General features: G+C 42.4%; 1 protein-coding gene across 2 annotated transcripts; it reads left to right on the top strand.

Annotated features, from left to right (window-relative positions):
- Positions 1–1,081: 1,081 nt before the first annotated feature.
- LOC144700429 (E3 ubiquitin-protein ligase MBR2-like) lies at positions 1,082–2,272 on the top strand. Of its 2 annotated transcripts, XR_013580758.1 has the most exons (5): positions 1,083–1,308; positions 1,401–1,508; positions 1,629–1,754; positions 1,856–1,969; positions 2,055–2,272. XR_013580758.1 is itself a non-coding variant. In XM_078571846.1 (4 exons), exons 1-4 carry the CDS (start codon positions 1,338–1,340, stop codon positions 2,190–2,192), a joined length of 549 nt encoding a protein of 182 aa, XP_078427972.1. In that variant the 5' UTR covers positions 1,082–1,337; the 3' UTR covers positions 2,193–2,272. The 2 variants fall into 2 exon arrangements, 1 of the variants encoding a protein (XP_078427972.1); XM_078571846.1 differs by having other exon boundaries at positions 1,082–1,508.
- Positions 2,273–23,078: the final 20,806 nt, after the last annotated feature.

Consider the following 23,078-nt stretch of genomic DNA (forward strand, 5'->3'; position numbering starts at 1 on the left):
TGCCAAATCGGACCCTTCACAAGGTATTCGAGATTTCTTGACGAGATATGTAAGGTGAATCGATAAAAATAACGGAAATCCACCGAGAAAATCCAGATAGCAGTCCACAAAAATTTTTGACTTAGTTGGCGTCAGGTATATCCGGCGAACTTGCAGGGCCAAGGGAAAATCGGATGGAATTCGAATAAATAAAACTAATTGAAGTCGTGTCGTAATTTCAATTAGTGCCTCTTACGTACAACCCCCGAACTTGCAAGCCAATGGATCAAATGTCTTAACTGAGGAGAAAGTATGGTCGACTTTAGCGGGAATAGGTTATTCATTTTCGTAATACAAGTACCGGCTCCCATGGGTAGATATAAGGAGACGGCCCCAATAATTTTAGTTTTATAACTCCTAATTTAACATTTCACTTAAATATATTATTTTGTGATTTCTAACTATTTACTCACCGCTTCATAGTCAGAATGCAACGATAAAAGCGAAATCGGTGGAGGCGGAAACAAATAATAAGAGGTTACCTCAACGCTAGGGTCGATATAATTTTCAACATCGCTCTCATAATCACTGGATGCCATATTTAAATATTACGAGCTAATCTCGTTACGTCGATGAACAGTCAATTAAAACGGTCATTCAAAATTTGACAAAACCATGCGAAAAATGATCCAACGGTGCTACGTAGCTGCCGGCCTTAAAACATTTGGCGGGCGCATAGTCTCCTGACTTATTCAAAACAAGAAATTGGGGACACTTGAGGAGGAGAGCGCGGCCTTTCCGTGCGTTAGTTACCGGAAACGGTTGAACTTAGGCTATAAATCTCCACATTGTCTCCTTTTCCATGTCTTCAAGCAGTGCGCACTGATTCATCTTTTCTCAGTTTCCTTTCTGCGTATTCTTCCCCATCATTCATCACTTCCTCCTCCATTCTTTCCTTTGTTCATACCTGCGCCTGGTCGTGGGAGAACTACAGCAAGAGCAAACCAAGAGAGACGACATCCATCTGCTTCCACGACTGCCATGGAGCAGGGCTTTCACGCACGTGCGTTGCACAATCTTAATACCTTAGTTTCACATCTTTCTCATCGTCCTATGACGAACGAGGATAGTCGATCCGGCCGCGACCCATTTCCTCTTCAACTTTTAATTTCATCCAACACCCGTCCCTCTTTTAATTTCTCCCCCCTTCTTTTTTGTTGTTTTCGTGTTTATTGACGTCCGAATGATATTTATTTCAGCCCGCAGGAAGACGACTGCACAATCTACGTGAGGGTGAGAAGCGGCGTGAGCGTGGATCTGAAGATCGATGTCGGGATTTCTGTCCAAGCTATACTCCAATGGGGTTTCTCGTCCTGGGTCTTCTTCTTTTAACTTGGTTTTCTCGGTGGCTCTGTTTCCAGGGAGTTCAAGTGCTGCACCGATTTTCCACCGCGGCAAACGGCGGATCTGCGCACAGAAGCGCAGGGGTGTCCAGCCGCCGCCGAGCACAGAGGATAGCCCATGCCGATGTGAGGATCAGTCATTGCCGTCTCAAGAAAGATCTCTTTCCGCCCGATAGCTGTCCAGACACGCGAGTAAACGATACATTTATCTAATAATGTTTCTTGGCTTGCATGTTTGGCATGCAGGAGATTATCCATGTCGAGGAAATCCCGGCATCTCTGCCGTCGACATACGTGGGTCAACGCCACAGTCGACGACGCCATCGCAACGAGCTTGCGGATGGCTCGAATGGTGACCGACCACACTCTCAGGCAAGAGACCCACGATGCGTATTTTTCTTCGCTTAGAATGGGTTCGTTCTCTCGTCCGCCGCGGTCAGGTCTTACCGCGTTCACGCGTGCTCTTGATCCAGGTGAAACGAGTAGCCGGCTCTGGGCGGACGGAAGAAGACATCCTGCGGCTTCTATGGTCAGTAAATTACTCGCCCGCCTGCGGAAAAGATGCGGACTCTTGCTCCGTTTGCTTGGTAAAAAGAATAACCGTGTTTCCTTTGCGTTCCTATCGTAACAATGTTTTTCTTACAATGTGCGTGTCTCTCTCTGATTCTGCAGCAAGACTATAGGATCGGGGAAGAGGTGGCGACACTGCCGTGCATCCACAAGTTCCACACCAGTTGCATTGCGAGGTGGCTTACGCGAACCAATGCTTGTCCAATGTGCAAGAACGTGGCCCTGCCACCCTCCCGCTGAGATTCGTACTAAGCATGTACCAGATGACGCCTGGTGTAACGAAACAAATTGTGCAATGAAGTATACTTTTTTTTTTGTGATATAGAAATACCACTTTCCAGCAAAAACTTTGGCATGGAAGAGCTCCTTTGGGAACATGTCACGTCATTCTGCATCCGTAGATAAACCGAACACCCAAAGAACTTCTCGAGGCCATCCTTTCCCCTTCTTAGGTCATAGATCCCTAGGCAATCCCGTCCCTGGCCGGGATTTGTGCATATTGTTTCGGCCTCGTCTTGCAGTCATGAGGGCTAAAGAATATCCTTAACGGAGATCCGTAATGTTTTCTTGCCGCTTCTTCTCTGTCAAAATAATATGTGCAATTTTAAAAAGATAAAATACTTCTTCTCCGACTTACGCGTTCACTATCCCCGAGTCAGTTTGAGGAACTTTACGGTGTTCGCAGAGCCAAAAGGTCTCGGGATCTGTTTATCTGATAATAGTGTCACTCGACCGCTGGTTTCTGTCGACCAGAGGTAACGCTGCTACTTATTCAACGAGTTTCTGCAATTCTCGTCGGGGGAGAACCCCTGATTCCTAGAGTACCCAGTTTTAATTCCGCAATACCGCATTGGCTTATTCTGAGAACGATAGTCTGCCGTTGTGAAATAAATCAACGGCCTGACTCAACCGTATTTAACAGACGTATAGGTAGCTTCAGGGTTTGTTACGGGATGGAATAAAATAAACCGGTTTACAGTTAGTTTTGACCGATTCTACCGTTGACGAGCGAGTTGCTCCCGGCATTACTGCATCTGAACTTTGGGAGCCATCTATTGCTACCTCCCTTTGACCGAGAACCGACTGACATCCTGTTGGCCAGCCCTCTCTGCACGTTGGATCTACTCGGCCAACCCCTTGGGAAAGAACACCGCCTGATCCCAACTGAATCGCGCCACGCGCACTTTAGACCGGGGGTCTTAAACAAGCAGGAAACCCGGGAAATTTAAATTTGTACGGAAAAGGAAGAGATTATTCATAATATATCTATTTGTGTCCTGATAGCCATTAGTCTCCCAGACTATCGAACTACTTTTATTTCTCCATCTGTACTTCTTCCGTCCCATATTCCGACTTGACTTGCCTTTTGCCTTTCTAAGTCTTATTCTTTTAATAACCGCTCTTCCACTATTGTTTATCTGTTTTTTATTATATCTCTAAGATGCCAGTTCCCACGGCCAAGAGTTCACTCCTTTTTATACATTCCAAGAGAGATCCAAAACATAAACAGATTATATGATCCAGCTGAGACCAACTATTTCTTTTTAATAGACCTGATTTCTCTCCATCAATGGGATACCAGAACTGCAGAAGGGGGAATATGCATGTCGCCAATAGCTATGGCGCCATTCCTTCCCGGAGACGCCATCCCAGGATAACTGATGTTAGGTAAGTACACCTCTGTATGATCAGAACCTTGATTTTGAAGCTTGGGAAGATTCTTAAAAATACTTGCAATATCACTGAAGCAGTGCCCACAACAATTATGGGACGTTTTCTGAGGATCAGTAGGAGACACAGTATCAACCATGGATCCCTAATAGAATAGATAGCCAAAAGTATCATGATTCAACGAACACCTTTCGGCCAGTAGTTAGTGATAGCATTTTCTAGATCCCCTATAGTCAATTACTAGAAAGCATACTTGTATAATATTTATTATGCCGAATATTTAGAAGAAGTGAGATATCTCTGAGATTTTGCTCGAGCTCCTGACCCTTTTTAGCTAAGAAAAATTCCGGAATGATGATATCATAAATAGGACAAGGTATAGATGTGGTTGTCTTTATCACGACGGCGATGGTCACAGCCGACGGAGGGCGTGTCGGCGCTGTGCGCGATGAGTGGATGCGCGGATCACGAGGTCGCGCGGGGGGCAGGGCGTGGGGCCGCGCAGGGCGTAGAGCCGCGGAGGGCGGGGGGGCAGGGGTGCCTGCTAGGCACACGCGGTGGCACGAGAAACGCGTGGGTGCGCAGGGCGCGGGGGAGCGGGTTCGCGGGGGCGCGGCTTGTGCATGGCGGCAGCCAAATCTGAGGCGCGCCAGCGTGGATGCGCACGGGCGTGGAACAGGAGCACAGTGGCGCGTCGGGTTGGTGATGGAGAACGAGACCCCGATCCATCAAAGACGGCGCCAAAGACCCCGCCGTCGTCGGTGACACCCGCCGCCTCGAGCCCAGGCAGATCGGCCGGCCAAAGCAAGGGGCGAAGTTATCTAAATAGGTTTGATTTTCTCGAGCCATCATCATCGGATAGGCCCTTTTTCGGTTCGTCTTTTCCCTTCGAACCCTCTCCCGTTGCTTCCGTTCGTTTTGAATTTTTGAACTATGTCTTCTTGGTCTTAAGTGGGGGTCCCTTCCTTAATAGGTCCCCCCTCTTTCGGTCCCTCCTTAGGGTCCACCACCCTCCCTACACAAGGGAAGGAGAGCGCGCCCTAAGGGGAAGTCTTCTTTCAATTTTGGAAAAATAAAAGAATCAAAAAAAGGGAGGGAAAAAAAAAGAGGGTGAGAGAGAGAAGGGCGGAGCGGGGCTGACTTTGGCCGCCTGTCCCGTCCCACCACCTCCTGTTCCGTCGGCCCTTGCTGACGGAACCCTAGGCAGCAGCCGCCGCCGCCGTCGGGGTCCCAGATCGAGGGTTCCACCGCCCCGACCTCTAGGGCCGCCACCCGTCGCACGGGTTCGCAGCACGGAGCCGCGCCTGTCGCGCGGGGACGCCGCCCATTGCACGGGGCCGCCGTCCACCGCGCTGGGCTGCTGACCGCCGCGCGGGGCTGCCGTCCGCTGCACGGGGCTGCCTCACACCGCAGGGGTCCGCTGCCCGCCCAATGGGGCCGCTGCCCGTCGCGCGGGGGTGGCTGCCCGCCGCACGCTGCCACCATCCGCCGCAAGGCACCGCTGCCCGCCGCACGTCACCGTCCTCGGTCACCGCACGGCAGTGTCCTCGGCCGCCGTACGCTTCTGCCCTCGGCCGCCGCATGCCGCCGCCCTCGAACTCCGCATGCCACCGCCATCGCCCGTCGCTTGCTGCCGCCCTCTGCCGCCGCACGCTGCTACCCAGACGAGCAACGCTCGGTCGCACTCGCGTAGCTCCTTCAACCCACGCATTGGTACTCCGCATCTACAGGCATACGACTCCAGGGCGATGTCGACAAGAGTTACCTCGCTCCGCTAGCCCGCCCGTTAATTACCTTTGTCGTATGCCATTCGCATTGCACTCAACCGCGCTCGGGTTAGGGTAGGCAAGAGTAAATGGACACAAGAGCGTTCGACGAGCGTCTTCCCTAGGTACGGACCGAGCGCGTCCATTACGTGAGAGCGCCGACGAATTTTTAATCCATGAGATGCCGTAGACTCCTTTCGTCGCGCCGACGAGGGTCAGGAGGTCACCGTCGTTGTCATCGGTCGCCCGCCTTGGGCATGGGGCCCGGAGAACCCCACGAGTGGGGCTTGCATGTACTATCATCTAGCGTTTCATCCCATCACTTGGTCGCATCTCGCTAGGTCCACACCGACGACGACGCCCACGTTAGCACTCAGTACCCGAACCTCGCTTAGTACCGACCGGATGATGACACCGGCGGCATCCTTCATCAGTTCGGCAATGGCGTTGGTGATAGCGTGGATGGCGCCAAAGCTCGCAGTGGCCACGACGGCAGCGCCATCAGAGACAGCTTCAAGAGCAGGCCAAGGAAAGGGTTCTTCGTGCTTCTTGAACAAAAAATGATCAAGAACTCACATTCTCGATGTAGGCTCCAAGCAACAGCTACAGGGGTGCAGTGACGATGATTCCTCCATGGAATCTTGACGTGGGCAGGATGTCATGGCAGGCGATTCCCACGATCTACGCTACACTTGAAAACAATAAAAGATAACTCCCTAAGGGAGGAGGCGGGAGCCCAATCGAAGATGAACTTTTACTTTTTTAATTAAGCTCCAAGGATTCCTTTGGGCATGCAATCCCTTTATATAGGAGAGGGGGGATGCCCAAGTGGGGCTGAAATAGGGGACAACCGTCTCGTGATGTGGTTTCCTGTGAAACAACAAGAGAACGTGAAAGAAAATGACTACGGACGAGCACAAACACGGTAGCCCAATTCGAGTTGTTCAAAAAAATAGGAATACAATAACATAAATGAATAGCTCACATTCATCGCCGACGTGGAGTACTTGAGAGAGGGTCGTGGACGTTGGGTCGAGCTGCGCGATGAGGTCTGTTGGCGTTCCGTGGCTTAGTCAGCGCGATGGTCCCCCAGCTATAGCTATAAAATATTGGAAAATTTGACATCACAGTGGTTACATAAATCTTCAACTAGTGAATATTTCAAATTAAATAATCCATATTTGCAGGTTGACTGTGTTGTCTCCACTACCTCTTTAGCCGTAGTTTATAGGGGCATCTACGAGGCTCGATGTGCTCTTTGCTGCTATTCAGTTTTGTGTACCGGTGTTTACTACCAAGAGCCTAGCTTCACAACTGTTCTCCCCGATAACACACTGAATTTGGTATTTATTTCTATCAATTACCACAGTTTTATTCATTTAAAGAGTTTAAAAAAGTGTTTTTATCATATATTGCATCTTAATTAATCTTTCCAAGTGAACTCTGATTTTTTCCTGATTTTACCTTACTTTATGAATTTTATGGAAATTATGTAAGCTTGGAATAATTATTTTTAAATGAAAATGGCAGGTTCAAAAATTAATATAAATGTCAATTAATGCGGGATGGACTACTGAAATTTCTAGATTTTTATATAATTTCATTGGATTTTTGGGAACTGAGTGGAGGGTGAAATGAATTTTGAAAGGGAAAAAAGCAGATTTATAGGGGAAATAAGAGAGTTTAATCAATTTCCAAAGTCAGAGGGGGGTCTCTTAAAGTTGCGTGTGAGTTATGCCCTTAAAGTATCTCTCGGCCGTAATGGTAAGCAATCAAAATAACTGCATGATTTTATTCAAATTAACCTGGATTTTTCATGGTTTTTTCAGCAAAATGGAGGAGAGAGAAGCAAAAGGACATACACATAAATATTTTTTGGGAGGCATCGGTTTGTGCGCACATATTTAATAAGGATATTTTCCGCAAAATTTTCCCGAGATTCTCTCTCCAAGCAATAAGTTCACCTCCCATGCTGTGCATACAAAGCGTGTTCACGGGAAGTGGCGTGGTGATATGTGATTGGGTGTAAGTTACAAGGTGCTGATGTACGTGTAAATCACTATATATTGTATCTACTTTTATTATTTTTCTTTATTTTGATTTAATGACACGGGTACGTGGCACTACGAGAATGAACCGCCATTGTATGTTCAAATGCGTCGACCAATCAGAGAACAACACGGCATCGCGCGTAGAAGAAAAGTCGAATCAAATAAATGAAAATTAATCCAACGACTTAGATTGGTCGATTTTCATTTATTAATAATTTTTTATCCTGAATTCGCTTTTCTCAATCTCCTCTATCTGTACTGTTGGATCATTTAGATCAAGCCTACATTGATGGATAAAAGTTAATTACCAACCAAGCACCATGACTTTAAGGGCTAGAAATGGCTGATCAAGGCATGTTGCAAAATCATGCCTGAAAACTTCTCTCTCTCTCTCTCTCTCTTTATATCTATCTATCTATCTATCCACCTCTCTCTCTCTCTCTCTCTCTTGTATTCTCCCTCCTGGCTCTTTGTCACCTCTATCACATGTTGCTCTTCCCTTACAACGATAACAACTTCTCTGAGCTCTCTGAAGTGATGACCTTTTGGTTTCCCCTATGTTTGTTCATCTTTCAACATTATTCCATCTCCCTCTCATTGTCCCTCCAGATTGTCTGACAATCACATGATCTCATTTGAATTGATGTGGGTGTTATCATACAATACATATGGTTGATCATACACCCTTTAATTTAGAGACACTAAGGATAGACAATGAGTTCTCTTTAGGGATTTAATTCACTAATTTGATTACCATAAATCCCAAATAGTATTATACCTATTTGTCTATCATGCTGATTCATGTTACGCACCTGTAATTGGTCTTAAGACCTAAAACACTAAAGATATATTATGGATATAATATTATCTTTGGAGTGTGACTCACGAATTCTTAATCATCACATTCAAATTACTCTTAGCTTGGATAGAGCAAGAAATCCACAAACATGATTAGAAGGTCAAGATGGGATCGTTCGTCTGCTAAGATGCATATTTAGTACTTTAATACATGTGTATTTGCATTAATCACTAATATTTGCATGTTATCAAGCATAAAATGATTAAATCTTTTTTAGAATGATTGAATATTCTACATTTATGTGTATTTTTTGGGAATTTTGTTACTATAGATTCTAAAAGAATATAATTTTGAGACAAAATATGATTTTTATGGAGTTTTGACATTAAATTTGGAAAATATGATTTTTCTAAGTCAAAATATACATTTATATGTTTTTTTGAGATTTTATTTTCATTGATATGAATTTTTAATTATATTTTTCGCCCTTTCATTCCTGTCGCCACGTGTAGTTGTTAGATTCATCGAACAATAGTGAATCATAGTGAATGTTGATGATTGGCGACAACCAATCATTAGCCTGGCAATCATCGCTTCATGATTTTTGAAGAGATGATTTGTGAATGTTGATGATTGGCACAAAATGTTTTAGTTTTCTTGGCACAGGATGACGTGGCCCAATCAAAAAATGGTTTTTTTGCAATCAATGACACGTGGACAAGGCACAAAAAGACAAAATCTCACTTTTGACTTCCTTTTTCTTTGAAATGGTGCAACCAATGTGGCACGCTTGTGTCCATTGATTTTTAAAAAAAGAGAAGAAAGAGAGCGACGTGGGACACGCTGAAACGCCCGCACGTCATCCATGAAGAGGAGTCCCTTTTTTAATGTTTTTTCTTTGTTTTTTTTCGTCCTCTTTTCAGGTACACGTGGACTCCAAAAAGAGCACACGCAGAAGACAAAGAGCGCATAATCTTGAGCAATTTGACTTCTAATGGAAACAGAAAATGATGACGCTGACAAGGAGAGAAAAGGAAATCACGGGCTAGGATTCGCTCAACTTCAAACTGTCATAACGTTTGATCTACATCTCCAATTGAGCTAAAATTTTCAGCATTGCTTCATCTTCCCCTCCTCTTTCCATCCATACCCTCTGATCTATAAATAGAGGGCTGGATTTGATGTAACATGACAGTCAGAATCGATAGTTCGTGTTATGTCCGAAGGGAAAACTCTTATGCGATGTTAAAGACGTGGAATAATGTATATGATTTCAGTAACATAAAGACGAGAAGTATGTTATTCATCGGATGAACCAAGACACATCTCAATTGGATGACACGTGACAGGTTTTGACATGGACAGACTCGCAATGATCCACATAATCAGGTTGAAGAGATCAATGTGGTGGGGGACGTTCTTCGCCTAATAATGTCCACACCGACGATGTGAGCAAGCTAATCCGATACCATTAAAGAAAATTCCCTATTATAGAGACCGTGGCTAGACCAAAAAATTGCTTTTAAATTCTCTCGCGGCAGAGGAGCAATATAAAACTGGCATTGATAGAGATAACCACGGCCGACACTGTAGAAAATGTCGAAGTAAGAGATAGTGAGCTGGGGCTTAGAACTTGGGCTGGCCGCAGCCAGGACCGTCTGAGAGAGATGTGAACTCGTAGACTGACTGCGAGTCAAATTTAGGAATTCCAAGCGGATGCAACTGTGAGGGCTTCGGAGACAGGAGAAGATTGAACAGTTGTGGATGCAGCAATAACGCGCAGGGAGTAGCGTTAACCACATGGGGTACTAGAAAGCCATTGAGATCACAATGATCTAAAATCCCAAACAGTGGTATGAGCTTGGGTCAAGGACGCACTAGGGTCAAGCAGTAATTATTGGAGTCATGAATAACCGAGATGGCATACCACACTCACACGGGTAAACAAAGATAGCTCACTATGTCTATAGGGGTGACCGCTGTTGGAGTCCTTTAACGGCCATTCCTATCTACTGCATGATTCACCATGTTGCGGAATCGTCCGTGTAGGTAGAGAGATGATGGCTGTCACCGGTCGTGAGATTCAACATAAGCCCAATAATCAACTAATATTTCACAAAAAAGAAGAACCGCGCTGGGTAATCACTGAAGCTTCGATTGGCCAGCCATCGATTGCAGGAGAACCCATGATTGCCGTGGATGTTTTCATGGTAGACCTCGACCCTTAGAGTATATCAACCCATGAACTAAAAGTCGCGAGTGAATTCGAGTAGTCGCGAGTGAATTCGAGAATACACAAATCAACCCGGCAAAAGATTCCAACAATGCATGTCCATAGGAGATTGCTCGACGTTCTGATCACTATGAGGGGAATGAATGAAGATCGATCAATAGTTTTGTAAATGGCAAACGACCCACTCTATTTCTTCTCCGGCAACGATCACTGATTCTCCTTCTATGAAAACCTACTTCTTCCAAAGTTCAGCTGCACTTGATAACTCACTCAAAAAGGAAAACACAGATCTGGTTCTTTCAAATTCAGCAAGCGTGCTTCCCACGTCCACCACTTCCCCTTCTTATAGCGAGGAAGTGGCAGTTGTGGGTGGCCCAATTGGGCCCCCTTTTAAAGGGAAAGCCTACTGGGCTTCCCCTTAAAAGGGCTCTTTAGGGGGAGAAGAAGTCCAACATGAATTCCCACCCTAAAAATGGCACTAATCATAACTAAAATAAAACGCACGCAGGAGGCTCGGACTCACGCAGGAAGGGCCTCCCGATAATCTAGAGACAACAAAAAAATAAAATTACATAAAGACACACGCCACGAAGTGAGATGATGATGCCACTTCTCAAACCTGATAATTGAACTGTAGATTCTTCACGTCGGCTCGGGTTCCGTGACGTGGCTGGCAACGGGTCGGGGCATGATCAACGAGATGGTCCTCCTTTAGGATCATTGTGAAATTCATCTTGAACTTGCTTCCTACTTGTGTGGGCTGATTGAAAGAAAGTGAATTTTGAGATCCATCAAGTGGTGTCTTGGGTGTGTGGGAAGAAGCATTAGAGAAGAGGGGAGCTTATTGGCACTCGTAAATCACCGCGATCTTGGTGAAACGTAAGGATCTAAGGTAAGTGCCCTCAGCTTATGTTGTTTCTCTCCCGACATCATCATTATCATAATTAGAGTTTGTTATCATCTTTTCATTTCTCATTTTGCCTACTTACGTCCCCATTATCTCATCTCTATCTTTGCCATAATACCGCTCGTGCATTCAATCACTATTGTATCTGTCGTGCTCTCTATTTATTCTTGTAACATTTCGCCAACTCTACTTATATTTCCTCGATATCACTATCTCGCCTACTCTATTCTCGTATCTGTATGTTCTCGTATCGCTAATCACTATTGTAAGAAAATTAAATCCTTAATCATCGTTCCTTATGGAGATGATCCGTACTCATCACTTACTAAATATTCTTAAGTAATTATGGTTAAATATATTTTTATTGAATAATCTCAATTACCAACGACTAATTAAAACCCCTAAATTTGAGATTATCATCGCCTTCATACCAGAGGAGGTTAACATGAGGAATAAAATATTGAATTCCATGTTTAGGGTCATGAAGAGAATGTAAAGAGGTTCTCCAATGCTCTTAATTTTCAACCAATAATAACTAAAATGAAAATTAGAGTTTGGTGATTAACAATATTACAGGTACTTTAATATTTTCACATGTATCTTTGAGGGCATGAGATGTTTGTCATATTCCTTGGATCTTCTAGGGCATGAGAGGTTTGATATACTCCTTTGGATCTTCTAGGCATGAGGTGTAGCTTGGCACCCTACAGACTAGAGACTCGACCTATCGATTGGGTTGAATTTATATGTTATTTTCTAACTCATATGATACAAAGCAAATTAATAATGTCAGCTTAATAATGTATATTGTTCCATTGAAGCTATTTACTAGAATAATAAAGGTGCCTAGAGGGTCCCCTGGACAAGGTTTCAGGGTGGTGGCATATATATTCTAAATTTAGGGACTCTAATTAATTGTTCCTATGAACAAGGACTTTTGTTAAATTCTCCCACATACTTTCTGAAAATTTGACCATACAGTATAAATATAAGGGGAAACCTCACTTCATACCCATACAAGTCGATTTGAGAGTCCCCCCTATTTCTCTTCTTCTTCATTGAGTTTTGCTCCAAGTGGGGACTGTACGAAGAGAAAATCAGAAGACAAAAAGAGGAGATCTAGTGATCTAAAGATTGCATGGGTACATCTAGGGTCTGGAGATCTGAAAAACTTGAATATGCTCACTTGAAGAACTAAGAAATTTTGGATTTGATTTGTGCAAAGCTGATGTTTATGGTTTTTCTATGTTATTGATTTTTAGAGCCATTTTTATTTGATATTCTACTATGCAGTAGAGTTTGGATTGTGTCAATGAAGCCCAAAATTCTAAAAATATGTTGGAATACAATGTAATTATTCCATGTTTGAAAACAATACTATGCATCAAATCAAAATATTTCGAAGAGGAAAGAGCTAAGATGTTGAAATTGCTCAACCCAACTAAAAGAGTGTTGCTGATGGAGGGACACTTGGACCCCCACCCACCATATTTACATACTTGGGATTACCATGAACAAGGTTGATCATGCATGGAAGATCTATTCATGAGTGAGTTGAAATTCACTAACCCATATCTTGCCCCATTTATGTTGCATGTTTTCCACTTAGTCATACAACAAGGCTTAAAGTGGTTTGGAAATATCTGTTACACACTTAAATTGACTTTCTCAAGTCGTTTATTTAATTTTTGATCTGATAAATATCTGTTACACACTTTAATTTGTTTATAGGGTCTATAAGATCAAATGATGAAGATTGAGATGAAAGTAACAATGCCATGAATAACATGCACCTTTGATTTAAAATTGTTGTAAGGCTTCAAAAGCTTCTCAGTGCAGTTGAGCTTCACAACAAAAGGTTCATCACTATCATAATTTACAATATGATTCCCACTAAGCAGAACTACACGTGATATGATTGATGTACCTGGGAGAAGAGAAAATATTAAAGCAAATGGAGATTATCAGATTGGAATCTCTTGATATTACAATATGATTATGATTATGGCATGAAAATATCAATTCGCCATTGAAGAAGTCCCCACTTATCAGAGTGATTATCAGATCACGAATAAAATGAATCATTATATCATGAATAAAACTTGGAATCTCTTGAAAATATCTTCAAAAGAACTCATATCTTGTGCGAGGTCACTAAAAATGTTTAGACAATTTTGCACGCGACTGTGGAGACGCCCGATTCAAATACCCCGGTTAAAGCACATTTGTGATCATTCAGTTTCGGTTTTATTCTGTTTGTGTGTTCATCTATCATGTTTGTACTGTTAGTTGTCACGTCATTCACGCCATATTTGCGTCTTGGGTCATTGTTTTGTCTCTCACGTCATCGCCAGTTTTGTGTCTTTTCTGGCCCTTTGCATTTTCATATTTGGGTCTTTGATTTTATAAGGCGGTCCTATGTACATGGACCCTCTCTTCTTCCCTAGGGCCCATCTTGACCTCCTATATAAGGGAAGAAGATGTGCCCTAGGAAGGCAGACCAGATCATTTTGTGTTGAAGGATTTTTTTGTTCAGAATTTGGTCTTGCTAAGGAGGAAGAAAAGGAGATCAAGGAAGAAGGAGATAAAAGAGGAGAAGAGGGGAGGCAGTTAGGGAAGAGGGTAGTGAGGGCTTCCTGAGGGTCAAGGATTGTTCTCCCCCTTGGGTATTTTGCATCGCCAACCATTCTGAAGTCCACCCTCCCAAGTTGGCTGTGCATGAAGCAATTTGCACCATCAGCTATGGGTGGGAAGAATTTCCCACCACTATCAAAGGGATCACGTTGGGAGGGGTGCAATAATGCGTGGCTTGTGAACGTTAGTCCATCACTTGGACACTGTGTGGTACACTCCTCTTGAGCCCGCCCTATCCTCAAGTTCGGGGTCTGCGTGCAAAATTGCGGACAAAATTGCGGGTTGATGTAACATGAGGAGCACTGGGATCCGACGGCATGTGTTACAAGACTGGACAGGTGGAAGATGAATGAAATGAGAAGTTGATGCAATGTATCAAGAAAGCCAAATAAGAAGAGTATCGCCAATTGCTGACTAGGAAAGACGATCGACTAAAGGTTCGAGAGTGGACCATTAACTGTCAGACTCCCATTGACTTGATAGGATCGACTAGTGCACGGACCTGTATTGATAGGTGAGGGACACAACGTGTCCAGAGGCATCCACGACCTCTATTGATAGGTGACCTAACGGTTATCACAAAAAACCCTACCTCTCGACGCAAGGTGGCTAATCCTAACTAATCATCGGTAAAATACGGACAACGGAGCAAGAAGCGGAAGGCGGCACTGAAAGAAGTACTAATACTGCTAAAGAAGGGAGCCATCTCACAGAAGGTAGCGATAGTCGTTGGTAGACGACAAGCGTGGAAGTAATACCACACGTTTGAAGTGAGTGGAGCGCACGGAGCACGTGGAGCAGCACGCGGGAGTTGTAAGCACAAGGAGCGAGTGTGCGCGCATGCAGGCGCAGAGCACACAAAGTGCCCACGGTCGCGCGGAATGCGTGGAGGGCATGACATGCGCCCAAAGCGTGCAGGGGACTACGATTGACAACTACGGTGACAGTTGCAGTCGACGGAGGGTGTGGTGGCGCTGTTCAAGGCGCGGGTGCGAGGTGCGGGGCGGGCTTCCCGAGGCACGAAGGGCTCTCGTGCACACTAGGCATGCAGTGCGTGGGGCGCGACAAGCGTATGGGCGCAGGGCGTGGGGCACGGCTTATGCGTGGCGGTAGGCAAATCCAGGGCATGCCAGCGTGGGTGCGCACGGGCGCGACGAGGAGCACACTGGCGCAGTGGGCTTGGCGATGGCGGCAGTATTGGTGTGGAGGTAGAGGTGGCGGAAGACACGGCATCAACGATTTACAATGACAGCTACCAGAACGGCCCAAGAAAAGGGTTCTTGATACTTCTTGAATAAGAAATGATCAAGAGCTCAAATTCTCAATGTAGGCTCCAAGCAACAGCTACAGGGGTGTAGCGACGACGATTCCTCCATGGAATCTTGACGTGGGCAGGATGTCGTGGCAGGCGATTCCCACAATCTACGCTACACTTGAAAACAATAAAAGATAACTCCCTAAGGGAGGAGGCAGGAGCCCAATCAAGATGAACTTTTACTTTTTAAATTAAGCTCCAAGGATTCCGTTGGGCACGCAATCGCTTACATAGGGAAGGGAGGATGCCCAACTGAGGCCAAGATAGGGGAAAACCGTCGCTTGATGTGGTTGCCCTAAAAGCGGCAAAGCAACGTGAAAGAAAATGACTACGGACGAGCCCAAACATGGTAGCCCAATTCGAGTTGTTCAAAAAATAGGAATACAATAACAGAAATGAATAGCTCACATTCATTGCCGACGTGGAGTACTTGAGAGAGGGTCGTGGACGTTGGGTCGAGCTGCGATGAGGTCTGTTGCCTGCGTGGCTTAGTCAGCGCGATGGTCCCCCAGCTATAGCTATAAAATATTGGAAAATTTGACATCACAGTGGTTATATAAATGTTCAACTAGAGAATATTTCAAATTAAATAATCCATATTTGCAGGTTGATTGTGTTGTCTCCACTACCTCTTTAGCCATAGTTTATAGGGGCATCTACGAGGCTCGACGTGCTCTTTGCTGCTATTCAATTTTGTGTACCGGTGTTTACTACCAAAAGCCTAGCTACACAACTGTTCTCCCCGATAACACACTGAATTTGGGACCCGCAAACTTTGAGAAACAAACGGTTTGTTTTCTTAAAATAGGCTGCGACTACTGGGATTTGAACCCTGGTCGCAGCCCTAGGATATGAAGCTCTCAACCACTGTGTTATGGTCCTTTTGTTGAATGTGAATGTAGTTCGACCATATTAATTCCAAAAAGCGGATGGTTTATTTATGAGAAATAATTAGAAATAAATATTTTAGGCACGAAATAAATTTCCAAAAATTCTGGAAAATTATATTATTGATTTCTTGACACGAAAAAATTTAAATGTTAAATTTTAATGTTAAATAAATCAAAATATAAATTGGAAATGTTGATTTCCCTTTATTTAAGATGAATAATATAAATGTTAAATTATTTAATGTCAAATAAATTCCATAAAAAGCAAGAATAATATGTATTTGATTTTATTCATCAAAATTCCATAACTTAGAAATACATATATATTTGGAATATTTGAATGAAATAATTTAAGAGTTAAATTATTAAATTCAACAAAATTCCTATAACCATTTTAAATTGTTTAAATGGTTGTTTCTTGATTTTTTTTCATGAATGTCATGAGTTTAAATTTAGAAATTATTTAATATGATTAAATATTGCTTTAATTTAATGTGATTAAATTTGGCTTTAATTTAATGTGATTAAATTTTGCTTTAATTTAATGTGATTAAATTTGGCTTTAATATTGCATTTATTTATTTGATTTATTTGCAATATTATATTATGGAATGTTGGATGGAATGAGATACTAGAAAACTCTAGGTGGGCCTAATGTAGGATCCCTAAGTTTTGGTTATCTGATATAGAGTGATATTGGGATTAAAATTTTGACTATGATTGGTGGTCAAGATACATTCATGTCCTACATGACCCATATGGATTATTCATATGTGCTAGATGAAGACCTGTGATATGAGATGTCACATTGTGCTCCTCGTGATAGCTGAGACCAAACCTAAAATCCTCAAAATTAAACTCTAAGTCGAACGCCAAAGTGACGAACTTGAGCGTGGTCCTCCGTCGTTATAGCCTTAGATCCAAGTCCCTTCTAAGCTAGGTTGGTGGAGCATACCCAGGCCTACTTCTTCGGGAGGAGGAACTAAGAGCTAGTGTATGACACAAGGTCGAGATAGAGGAACTGTAGTTTGGTGGAGCATACTCCAGGATTACTCGCAAATCTATTTTCGACAAGTATCGACGGTATTGCTCAAACCAAACTCAGTGGTTGGTGGAGCATACCCAGGCCACATGAGCGTTGGGGACCGAAATATGATTGGATATTGCAAAGAGTTGCAAGTCCCATGAGATGGGTGTTCAAAATGTGTATTATGATTGGTGGAGCATACTCCAGGTCAGACATATGTATTGAAATTCGATCCCCACTAGGAGATAGTCGGTTTCTCCGCCTGCATACACTTGAGGGTTTTATGGATTGATAAATTTTAGTGGAGTCCTTTATTAATGAATAGAACATCTGCTAAAACCTTCCAGGTCCTTCATTGACCTAATCTCCGATAAACACTGTCGTCAAGTAGCCCATTAGATTGCATGTATGATGCAACTCATTGACAAGTCGATAATTATGATGTGCTCATGGACTTGATAAAAGTCTTCAAGTCCAAAATGTTAGTTTATGTCCTTATAAACAATGACGATGACGGTGAAGGGATACGAGTAAAAGGATGAAGTGAAAAGTTCACTATGACATGGTTCAATGTTAACACACCGTCAATGAGCTGTTAGTTATTGATGTAGTGTGAATACAAAGAACCTAAGGCCATATGATACTATATGATAGTTATTTGGATGTGCAATCCAAAAGTCAATTCAAGGCTCACATGGTTGAGGGATCTTCTGAATATGAGGATATGCTGAAGATGATTGAAATGGCAAGAGACAGACATCTACTAGGAGAATGGTTCTCTGTTCAGTTTATTGTTGATCTCGTCATTCAATTCCTACATGACTCGAACTTAACTTGCTTAAGAATGTCAAAGGTGAACCTTTAGAAGGTAACATCCCGAGACACCTTATTTGGTATGACCAATTGGAAGGTGTTCCGTGTTCTTTGAGAAGGACAAAGGAACAAAGCATGTTAAGGTGTCCCAGTCACACAAGGATATAAGCAACAATAAATATTTATACCACGGTCTAAAAGGTCACTAGAAGAGTAACTACACGTAGTAACTCGTTAAGATTGCTCAGAGAAAGTTGAAGCATATGGATGTTTCAATTGCTTAATGTGTGGAAGAAAGTTGAGAAAAATGAAACATAAAGTTGAGGTTACGAAGTATCGTAAAGGTTACGATAATCACTATTTGGATAGTGAACCTCAATTTTCGCTTTGGAGATATGGTGTCTTTGGAAGATAATCATGTTCCTATCATGAATAAGAACATCACACCTATTATGAACAGATTAAGATATTCCCTAACTATTGAGAACAATAGTTGTTCCATTCATTTGATTGCTTTAGCAAGGATAAAAAGGGAATAATCATAGTGGATGATTCTTACCATTATCTCAAAGTGATGTTGCTCCTAACAAGAGCAAGAACTATGTGAAGAAAGCTCATCCTTATGAGCATAAATAGCATTGGCAAAAGGTAGAAAACTTAAGACGCATGAGATGCAGAATTAGCGCATTTGATTTTGAATCATATGCTAGATGCTAATCGCACTTTTGGGTAAAGTACCCATGTCTCCTAGCTTATGAAGTGGAGAACATGTATATGATTTGTTGTAGTTGATACATGGGGATGTACGTTTACACACCTGAAAGAGTATAATACTTTTCGATGTGATCAAGAGAATAATACTTGAGCATGGAGTTCACATAGTTCATGCATGAAGATGTTACTTATCTCAACTTAGTCATCCACGTATGAGATGAATGGTTCATCAAAGACATGGATTCACATTGTGGTGGACATAGTGGATTCCATGACGAGCAACTTAAGACTTCTAGTGAACCCATGTGTACATGCAATCATTGTAATTGGATGAATGCTGTACTTGTTAACCATTTAATCTGTGAATTCTATTTCATAAGAGTTGTGGAAATAGAATGAAGCCCAAGTTTACAAATGGGAAGTTTTGCCCAAAGGATGAGGCTTGACACAGATAAGATGGAGTTGAGGACTATAAAATATGGATTTTAAGGATAACCGAATTAAAAATTATATACTACTTTTACCATCCTACGAAACAAAAGTGTTTTGTTGACTAAGGATTGTCTTGTTGGAAGACACATATCTTCTGCGAGAAGATAGTGGGAGCCGAAGTAGTCTCAAAAGGAATTCGTGATCCATAAATTTCATAACCTTATTGGATGAGGAGTTAGTCCTAAACTTGTTCAGAAGTATACCGTAGAGGTTCATATGTTTGGTAGAAGTGGATAAATAACTCGATCATAATGTTGGACATCGTGATTTTGAGTTAATGTCAGAACACTCTACCTAAGAGATGTTGATCTCTAACATATGAAGAGGCTATTCTAACTTTTGGAATGAGCGAGAACATATGAATTCTGGAATTTGGTCCACACATCTCAACAAAGTTGTGAACTTGGTTGACACTCTAAAGGGTATGGTACCCATTATGAGTAAGTAATCTTTTGATAAAGATTAGGTGGTGATGGAAGGATTGAAATTGTTCAAAGGAAAAGTTCATGGAGTAAGGGTTCACACTAGCTGCCATGATACAGTCCACCAGAATCGTTTCGCCATAGATGCACACTATGATTACGAATCAATAAATGGATGAAGGTGTATATGATACAACCTAAAACAAACATCCAAGTGTGCAAGCTGCCAGAATCCAATTATGGATTGAAGCACACATTCTGAGGTTAGAATATGAGTTTTGATAGAGTGATCAAATCTCATGTCTTCATTGAGAATGAAGAACCAGCCATGCGAGTATACACGATGACCACTGGGAGCACAAATACGATCATAATTATCATATTCTTTGTGTAGGATACATTCTACTCATTGAGAATGATGTAGGAATGTTATACTCTATAAAAGAATGACTGTCAAATATCTTCTCCATGAAAGGATTTTGGAGAAGTAACCTATGTATCGAGAATACCGATCTATAGAGATAGGTCAATAAGGTCACTACTCTCCAAATCCATAAACATAGACATCATCTCCAAAAGGAGTTTTGGGATGGGGAACTCTGAGAGAGGTTCATTGTGTCATGATAATGAGATTAATCATGCACATCATTCTATGTGTTATGCCAGAAGCGGCATGAGCTCTAATAGTTATGAGCACTAAAACAATATCATATGTGTTTTGGATGTCTTGAGAAGACAAAAATAAGTGATTACGCTCATGGAGAAGATGCGTTGAAACTCAAGGGCTACATAAAATTGAGTTCTCAATGAGATTCAAATGATAGAAAGTCTACATTTGAAGTTATGTTTTATTGTATAAAAGTATAACCTATTGGAAGGTTTCCAAGTAGGTCAACTTAAAACTTGACGACGAGAGTGGAGTACATCATTGTAGTTGATGTTACCACAGGAAGAAATAATGATTGAAATGTTCATCACTAACCATGCATTAATATTTGATCATAAACCCTATTCCATTGTTGTGTGACACCAATGGTGCTAATGCACAAGTGAAATAGTCTAGGTCTCATCTGAAGTTGGAGAACTTAAGACACACCACTTGATTAGGAAGATCATCTTTAGTAGGAGATTACATAATGGAAGTGTTCCATTGACCGACATTATAGCAGATCCATAGATGAAGCCATTAGCTCACTGTATCTTGAGTATCACTTGTAAACAAAGTGTTTGTTCACTAAGAGTGATTGGCTTTTGTCCAAGTGGGAGATTGATGGAAATATATGTGGCCACAAGCCAATCACACATTCCACATCTCGCTCCATATTCATTAATAGAACATATTCATTATAGTGCACGTGTGATGCGTATAATGAAATCCATGAATACATGATCGGACTTAGTGAATTATGATGAGATCGTAATGCGGATATCACTAGTCTTTAAGCATGTGTTCTAAACATTCCTACTCAAAGGATATGCGAGAAGGACATCAAAGTATCTTGATAGAATAGCACTATCTAGCCTCACTCATGTGATGAGTATGGCCAGTCCCGTAGCCATTAGTGTGGCGACACTAAGGATGGATAGTGGGTGCTCTTTAGTGGAAAGAGTTCACCGAATTGATCCGTATGAATCCCTGAATGGTATTATACCGAACTGTCAATCAGGTTGATTCACGTCACGGTTGTATAAGCGATCCTTAGACCTGAGACACCAAAGACATCTTGTGGATGGACGGTTGTACTTTGGCTATGGCCAACGAGTCTCTAATCATGGGATTCTAAACGGTCTTAGTTCGGGTGCATCAAGAAGTACGCAAGGCGATTGAGTGGTCAAGATGGGATCGTCCACCCTCGGTATAAGAGGTGACAGCTCAAGGAAGACGATGCAACTAAGTCCTTGGCCAAGGCAGTGAAATATCGGAGAAGAGTTCTCCGATGATTTCCAAATGCATCAGTACTAACTCGGATGACCGATTAGGGTTTGACAGTTGACCATACCCAAAGTCATCCAAGGAGCGTCAAGTGGATGAGGGATTATACATACACGGTAACCGATGACGAACAGGTTCCATGAGTGAGTCGATACACACTCCTTTGTATCTTCTAGGACACGAGGTATAGCTGGCACCCCACGTGTCGGAGTCTCGACCTATCAATTGGGTTAAATCGATCTGACATTAATTAATCTATATGATGATATAGTTAATTAATTTGGAAGGCCAATAAAGGTTATTGGGCCGCTGGAGTCGTTAACTAGACTGATACATGGGCCTAGAGGGTCACACGCAAATGGTCTTTTCGACGTTGGAAGATATACTTAAGTTTTGGGGGTTTTTATGAAAAATACCCACTTAGTATAAATAGGAAAGGCCCTGAACGAAATTCACCTAGGCCAGAATTGTTCAGGGCCTTCCTTCTTCTCCACTCCCCACACCCCTCTCCACCCTTGATGTGATCGAGACGCGTAACGACGCCGACGGAGATCGAACAAGGCTCCTCTACGAGAAGGAGGAGATCCCACGTGCCGAGGATCGCGTGAATACGCCAGAGGCTGCACACTTGAGCAGCTCGACTGCCTTGCCCGGGATCAAGAAATCATGAATCAGATTCGTAAAGGTACGCCGCTTTAATAGTTTTGTTGATGCCGCTCGATTCGCAATTACGCTTTCCGCCGCGCATCGCTTTGTGTTGCTCATCCATCTCAAAGCCACCAGAACCCAACAGTCTCCACTACCTCTTTAGCCGTAGTTTATAGGGGCATCTACGAGGCTCGATGTGCTCTTGCTGCTATTCAGTTTTGTGTACCGGTGTTTACTACCAAGAGCCTAGCTTCACAACTGTTCTCCCCGATAACACACTGAATTTGGTATTTATTTCTATCAATTACCACAGTTTTATTCATTTAAAGAGTTTAAAACAGGGTTTTTATCATATATTGCATCTTAATTAATCTTTCCAAGTGAACTCTGATTTTTTCCTGATTTTATCTTACGTTATAAATTTTATGTAAATTATGTAAGCTTGGAATAATTCTTTTTAAATGAAAATGGCAGGTTCAAAAATTAATATGAATGTCAATTAATGCGGGGATGGACTACTGAAATTTCTAGATTTTTATATAATTTCATTGGATTTTTTGGGAACTGATTCGAGGAAGAAATGAATTTTGAAATGGAAAAAAGCATATTTATAAGGAAAATAAGAGTTTTTAATCAATTTCCAAAGTCAAAGGGGGTTCTCTTAAAGTTGCGTTTCAGTTATGCCCTTAAAGTATCTCTCGGCCGTGATGGTAAGCAATCAAAATAACTGCAAGATTTTATTCAAATTAACCAGGATTTTTTCATGGTTTTTTTCAGGAAAAATGGAGGAGAGAGAAGCAAAAGGACATAC

Source organism: Wolffia australiana, chromosome 3 (genome assembly GCF_029677425.1).
Source record: "Wolffia australiana isolate 7733 chromosome 3, ASM2967742v1".
Taxonomy (NCBI): Eukaryota; Viridiplantae; Streptophyta; class Magnoliopsida; order Alismatales; family Araceae; genus Wolffia; species Wolffia australiana.